The sequence below is a fragment of the Lates calcarifer genome, linkage group LG9, assembly GCF_001640805.2.
Source record: "Lates calcarifer isolate ASB-BC8 linkage group LG9, TLL_Latcal_v3, whole genome shotgun sequence".
Classification (NCBI taxonomy): Eukaryota; Metazoa; Chordata; class Actinopteri; family Centropomidae; genus Lates; species Lates calcarifer.
In genome coordinates, this window is record NC_066841.1 from 18440533 (window position 1) to 18448067 (window position 7535).

Here is a 7535-nt window from a genome sequence, read left to right on the forward strand (position 1 = left end):
GATACCTCCTTCTGTTCAGTTTGAGCTTTTCTTCCTCAAACCTGCAAACATTTTCACTGCATCCTGTTCAAACCTGTATGGATGTATGAAGTTTTCAATATTGTTAAGCATAGCTTGGACAAACCAAGCAAAGATTTGCCTAAAAACTTGCCCTAAACAAGATGAGAGCCATCAGAAGTGGTTATAAAATATAGAGTGAAAAAGAGTTAGTGGCTCACTCCCCTAAATGGACAAAAAGAGGAGGTTTATTCCTGTATGTTCCATCTTGCGCTCTCATTATTTCTGAGTAAAACCTGGGCTGTTCTCTGATTCTAAGCTTTAGTCTCTGCAGCAGTTAATATTTGTGTTTCATTTGTTTTCTGGGTTTGATTTTCTGACAAATGATAGGCGGCAGCACTTTCTAGAAATTCACCTGGAAGTTTCTAATACTGGAATTTCACACCACAGTATGGATACAGTGTGACCTACCTAAGATAATATAATTATATAAGATAATAGATAATTAATTAGATATGATATTAGAGAAAACTTGGATCCAAATTTCAGGTTTAAATTTTATTTTATTATTATTGTTTTGGAAAATAACAACATTTGGTGCCCAAAATGGTTCTTCAACCAGTGCACCCATGGTAAAATGTATCTTAGGTCATTTACCCACCAAGCTGGATGTTTGGCCTTGTTTGTACCCATGAGCTGCATGTAGATGAACTCCTGTGTTATACAGGTGCAATTATGCACTTTGTTTGTTGTTAACATGATAGTTTACTTCTATCAGTTCTATGAATTCCTGGTATGCACTGTCATTTGCAACTTATAACCATTCTCTGTACGCTCAGCAGGGATGGCTGAGACACAAGAGCTTGTCTTATATACACCCCATACTTTGATGAATGAACCGACCTTTGTTTGACTTATAAATTCTTCACCAGTTACAAAGAGTTAGTCTTAGTTTCACCCAGGCATGGTTGTGGCCGTAGGTGCACCCATCCTGCACGCATCTGACTATTTAATAGTACATTGCATAGTTTGTATACATAGAGAATAATCAATAGCTATTAAAATTGCAACAACTACATTGGAAATTTGGGAATCAAATATGAAAAGTCCATCTAAATTCTAGGTAACAGAGAACATGACTGTCAACACAACCCTAATAAAAATTCTACATTTAGTGTTTGGACTGGAATCTCATTCAGAACTCATATATACCACAAAAAGTTTAGTCAACTGAATCTTGGGCCAAATATCAAGAATCTATCAAATTTGATCCACATCTATGTTTTCAGAAAGGAGCGAGAACCTCATACCAACTTTCTAGGTTTAGTCTGTGGCCCACACACACCTACCATAGTGTGCTGTATGTACACTTCCTCTCTCCACTCTCTCTCTCTCTCTCACACACACACACACACACACACACACAGGCTGGCAGAGCTGCTAGAATATCGTTAGTGTGAGTTCCATTAACAAGCTAATCAAGGAGAATTTTCCTCCTGTAGCGTAACCCACATTTACATGGCTAATGGATAATGACTTTTGATTGGTCATTTAGCAGCCTGGTGTTACCAATGAATGAGATTTGAGTCATTACTACTGAATATGCTCACGCACACTCTCTTACACACTGGCAAATTTAGTTTCTTATGCACTCTACTTCATTTGCTCATGGACACACAAACTCACACAGAATGTACCTGATTTTGCTGTGTGACAGGCCGCCGGCTGACCCTGTTCTCTCCATTAGAGAGTATAATTAGAGCAACTCACCCCAGTGCTCAAACACACACAAACATGCACACACACACATACACACAGTAATTAGAGCAGCTCACCCCAGTGCTTCCACAACAAACACAGCATAATGCCCTCATTATGGCCCAGTCATTTCAGGCAGGGCCTAATCAGGCCCACAGTGATTTATATCACTTTTTCCTGTTCGCAGCAAATGAAATCTGTAGGCCAAATTAATACTGGCTTTTCATCATCGCCCAAGTTAAAAAGCCAGTTACCGTCACAATTCCCCTCATTAATTTAACGGCTGAAAATCCCAGGCAGGCGGAGTAAACACTCATTATCTGGACAAATTGAAGAGGGACAGAGCAAGTGAAAGAGAGAGGAGAAAGATGGGAAAAATCTTTTTGAGTGAATGCAATATTGAATTAACTTCACAAACAAAAACAGATTGATCTTTGTTGTTCTGACCACGCCAAGCTCAAGCTTTCAGTTTTGATGGAAAAGAAGGAAAATATCCCAAAGTTTGCTTGATGGTTCCTGGAATATTTGTACAAGTTATATACATGGAAGCTGTACATGTTTTATGTAAATGTTGTGGTAAAAGCAATATTTCAATATCTGAACAAAATAAAGTAGCAGTGCAGTACTTGGGGGGGGGGTATATATTTACATATATTCTATTACTTGTATTGATCCCATTTCTGAGGCAGTTGTGTGCTGTTCCTGTGTGTTTCAGTGACTCAGATGAAAATGGTAATGGACCTGTAGCCCATGCCAGCAGCTCATCAGCTGAAACCTCCTCTGGCTCAGAGACAGACTCCGAAGACGACTCTGATTCAGACTCTCCCACAGTACAAAAGAAGAAAAGTGATGTGAAATCCAAAGCCAAGGTGACATTGTGATTTGACTGTAGGAAACTGAGTTTATATGGATCTAGGATGAACAAGAGTAGCAGGAATGTTTTTAAATTCGAGAATGCATCATCACAGACTTTTGAAACATCACTGATGAGCAGAAGAAATAATAACTCATAATAACTCTCTCTCGCTTTCTCTCCCGTTTTATAACATTATATATATGTATCATTATGTCATGATACATTTAATTTTATTCTTCTGGGTCATCCAGATGTCTAACAATATCTGAACAGAATATGCTAAGGAATATGTATGCAAAATATACAATAAGCTCAAAATGTAAATGATGTATCACTCAGTCAGTCAATGATTAACTGATCCAAGTCTGTTTTAACACAACACTCCCATGCCATATGTATATTGAAATAGTTATTGGTCTCTACGCTAAAAGTGTTGTGTTGAACTCCAACTTCTATATAAAAAGATATTAAGAAGACATTAGGAATAGACAACTGACTAAGTTCATATAGATCTTTGTAGCTGTGGCAACACACAGTTATTATCTAAACAAACTAAATACAAAAGATGCTAATTTGGAGCTATTGCCAAACATTTGATAGTTGAAGAGCTATAGCTACATATAGAACTAAAGCTACAGGAAAACACTTGCATTTGTCACACTGTAATCTATAGTTTCAATTCAGTTGAAAACAGATCCAAATGTTCATCCCTGATCCGTGATATTCTACAATATATCTTCAGCATATCATGTTTAAACCATTGCAAGATGTGATTATTGTAAACTGGTTAAATGAGAAACCGTTTCCTGTCCAACTCTCTCAGAGTATTAACACCATGTTCTCCCAGGGTGTTGCTGTGTCCCAGGTCCACATGTGGCGCTTTGAAACCACAGTTTATACTGGAGGATGTAATTCTGCTTCCACGTTATCAGCTTTATTTCTTCTTAAGTCTTTCATTCGCCTCCGTTTCACCCCTCACCATCTTTTTCTTACCTGTTATGCTCATCACATTATTTCTTGCCCTCCCTTTCCTTTTCTGCACTATGAAATTCTCATTTCATACAGTTTGTCATTTGGGCATGGCCTATGAATTATGCATCTTTCTCTCCCTCTCTCGCTATGCACCTCTCTCTCTCTTTGCTCTCCCAGACCTCCATTTACTAACAAGGTTTCCGTCTCTGTTACCACCACCAAGCGTCAATCAGAGAAGATCTGATAAGATACGGCCTCAAACTTTATTGTTTGTTGTCACTCTCATTCCTCACTCCCTCATCTGTCCTTTTGTTTTTTCTTTCCATCTGCTCAGCCTGGAGTATGCAGAGTGGAATTTTATGGTTCTTTATGTGACGTGAATGGAACCTTGGTTGGTTAGGAAGGTGTGGAGAAAGGGTGATAAAAGCGCTCGCATCTTTAAATGCGTTTTTATTGGGCCTGTTGTGGTGCGAGATAGAGGCGTGTGTTGCAATTCCCACAAGCCAACGCCTGACAAGCCCGGCTCAGTCGCATGAGGTGGCGTGTATCGGTTGTGACACGGCACTGTGCATGACCGGTCACTGAAAATTTTAGACATGTTACATATAAATGCAGAGTACCTGTTTTGGGGATGAATGTGTCATGATCTTGTGAGAGACTGTCAATGAAATCAGACATTTCATCCACTGAATAGCACAGCACATAACTTCACTACTTTTGTTTTGAGTTGTCATTTTTCTGCCTGGTTCTCTTCTATTACATCCTCTTCCTCTGTTTGCTCATCATCATGTTTTTGTGTTTGCTTTTTAGGTGGAAGTGAAGTCCAAGAGGGAAGTCTCTTTACTGGATCTAGATGACTGTGAGTTTATCTACACTTTGACGTTGTAAATCACCCAGTTTCCAGCATTTATCAAAATAACTACTTCAGCAGAGGGTTGTAATTTTCAGGCTTAATGCTTCACTAATTAACAGTTTTTATATAAGCAGCAGATCAAATGACAAACGTGTGATGTGAAAGGGGCCGGTTGTAGTGAAGCTTGTTACCTTGGTTTTCTGGCCTACAAATTCTGTTCACAAACCTCATAGTCATCAGCAGTGGGCTGCAAACAGCTGTGATTAGTTGAGTCTATTTGGCCTGCCCAGCACCAAACGGCAGACAGAGAAAGTTCCTAGTAAAGAAAACCGAGCATCTACCAGTTACCAACCCAGATATTTTTCTGTTGAGCTAAAGAGGCCAAAAGAGTGCTAAATATGAGAGTGAATATTGGGGCATACATTCAGGTGGCCAGAGACATGGCTCCAAATGAATGCCAGTGTTGCTTCATGTCTGCTGGATGTGTAAAAATGCAATTTATGATACAACTGCCACACAATTTTATAAGGCAGTGGTAGGCGAATAACAGCCTGTGGGCCAAATCCAACCCTCCAATAAAAATGTACTGCACCTTGATTAAAAAAAATCAATATATTATTAAGAATTACTAAATAATAAATATATCAATAAATTATTTCATGGGATTGTCCTTACTTTAACTTATATGAATATAAGACTTGTATAAATCATAATAAGCATGACCGTATCATTGACTAATAATCAATAATGAAGAGAAGCATACAAACCTCAACTTGCGAACCTCATTCTGTGCCAGGCTATTCCAGTCATTCATGTGAATGGTTTTTCAGATAAATATAACATGTAAATATTATCATATGCCTCCATTCAAGGAAAGAAGTAGCCGATGGACTCAGACAGCTTTGACTTCTTGGCTGTAGCCTGGATGACCAGAACAGATTTGTGTCTCACAAAGAAGAAATATTTGGTAGTCAAACAGTAATCCTGTCTTATAATGCGACACAGAACAAATGTTTGCCTGTATGAGTCAAGCTTACCTGAATGGGTTTTACAGTAATTTAAGCTGCTGCAACACAATTAGTTACTTATATAGTAATTTGAAAAATGCCCTCAGGTGCAATCCTGAAACAGTTTTAACAAATGCATTTTATTCTCAAGTGAATAAACCTACACCAACCCAAGTCTCACACACCTTTGTAATTAGGTGATAATATTTTTTATGCAACCTCCAAATGGGCTCCTCAAACCCCTGCCCTATGCAGGATTTGAAAATTCTAGGCACCCACCAGTGGCAGGATCAAGAGAGGCAGTTCGGTAGACAGCAATGCTTGCCAACGCTTCATAGCAGCTTTAAAGTTCCTGTCTTGAGTTTTTGTTTTCTTTGGTTTCTTAAGTTTCCCCAGCACCTACAAATGTACCAAAGTCTGCAGTCCTCTCTTCGAGCCTGTTGTCCGACCTCGAAGGCCTGTCTCTCTCCAATGTCTCCTCCACCATGCAGGTTAGTATACTTCTGTGCGTCTGCATTAGAAACACACAGGATGACATTTCCTCCATCAATGTGTGTTGAGAGTCAATTGTTCCTTTCTGTCTGACACTGACAGAACAGCAGAGCCGTATATGAGATGGTGAAATGAGCCTCTCTCCCTCGTGGAACATTTCTGCTCCAGACGCCAACTATTGACCTTTTCTGCCTTCTTATATTTATAGCCAGTCAGGATGGTACAACTGCTCTCCCTGTTTCCTGTATCTCTTATAGTCTGTCTTTCTCACCCTGGCTGTCTTTTGCTCTTCCACACCCTTGAACTCTATTTCTGTGTCTCATCTATAAGTCCACCCACTCTGTTTCTCTCCTCTCTCTCTCTCTTATCTCTCTCCTCCTCTCTGTCACCTTCCATCTCTCTCTGTCAGATGTTGTGTCCCTTGTGTCTCTGTGTTGTGTATATCTGATGGTTGACCTTTCCTAGTGTGACGGCTCCTTTCTCTCCTCAGTACGTGAGCGGCTCTGCACGTTCAGTGTATTTTATATCTTGTCTTGTCTTCCCCGGGAGGAAAATGTCCAGACCATTCTTTCTGCTGTTGCTGTATCTATTTTGTGTTTCATAGTCAGGTCTGTGGTACCTCTGGTGTTTGAAGATTGAAATCAGAAAGGGTAAAGAATTTTAACCAGTATTGATGGCGTAAATCTTGTTTGTCCAGCATTTGCACAGATGTTTGGTGATTTACTCATTTAATTGTTAATAATTAAAAAAAATGAAAAATGGCATCACAAGTTCTGTGACTACAAAGTCCATGTCCAAAAATTACTTGTTTTCTCCAAACAACAGTCCAAAACTCAAAGGTTTTCCACTTTCAATCGAGCAATTATCAGTCTTCAGTGAATTCATCAATCAAAAAAAACAAAACAAAAAAAAACAATTATTTTTCATCTGTTTGACTTGAATCCATTAATCATCTAATAGTTTTAGTCCTAAATCAAAATTTTGGTTGTATTGGAAGACTGGAATTAGTGATATGTTTCAGGTTTGAAAGGTTTGTTACAAACATGCTTCATACTGCAAGTTTTAAATGTTTTTAAGTAGGTTTGTACTAGTTTCTGGTACAGATTTAGTTGTCCTTGATAAAAATCTAACAAATCTAACAAATTAATTGTCCTTAACAATTAATTTACTTGCTGAGATAGCATGCTACAGAAATGAATCAGGGACTGCCAATCACGTTGCAGGAATAGAGGTGTGCACTGCACACAAGTTAGGTTTACTTAGGTTAGATTTTATCATTATAATAGTTTTTAAAGCTCAGATTTGTGAAATGTTCACTGTATGGCAAGTGTTTGTCATGGTCTGACCATAAGGAATAGTTTTAAACCACAAGTAACCATCTGGTCTCTTCAACTTCAAAATCAGCCTTTAAACTTGTCATGATAATTTATTGTGTTAACTATTGATACTAACTAATCAATACTAACTAATATTATTGGTCATATCATCCAGCCCTAGATAAGCACTATATGCTGCTTCTTCAGTCTCAAACTCATCTTCATTCAAAAACAGTTGTACATTTTCTGTTACTTGTCTTTTTAGTCAGTCACATAATTTTATT

At 38.4% G+C, this 7535-nt stretch overlaps 1 protein-coding gene across 45 annotated transcripts in view; it reads left to right on the forward strand.

Annotated features, from left to right (window-relative positions):
- Positions 1–7535, forward strand: part of ap3b1a (adaptor related protein complex 3 subunit beta 1a) — a 118622-nt gene that overhangs the window by 68337 nt on the left and 42750 nt on the right. Inside the window, exons 20-22 of one of the 45 annotated variants that reach the window (XM_051073032.1) lie at positions 2471–2624; positions 4394–4442; positions 5831–5934. The exons of 42 other annotated variants lie outside the window; for them this stretch is intronic. In XM_051073032.1, coding sequence (XP_050928989.1) covers positions 2471–2624; positions 4394–4442; positions 5831–5934 — 307 coding nt within the window. The remainder of the gene's footprint in view (positions 1–2470; positions 2625–4393; positions 4443–5830; positions 5935–7535) is intronic. 2 more of the 45 variants (XM_051073052.1, XM_051073047.1) reach the window with 2 other exon arrangements.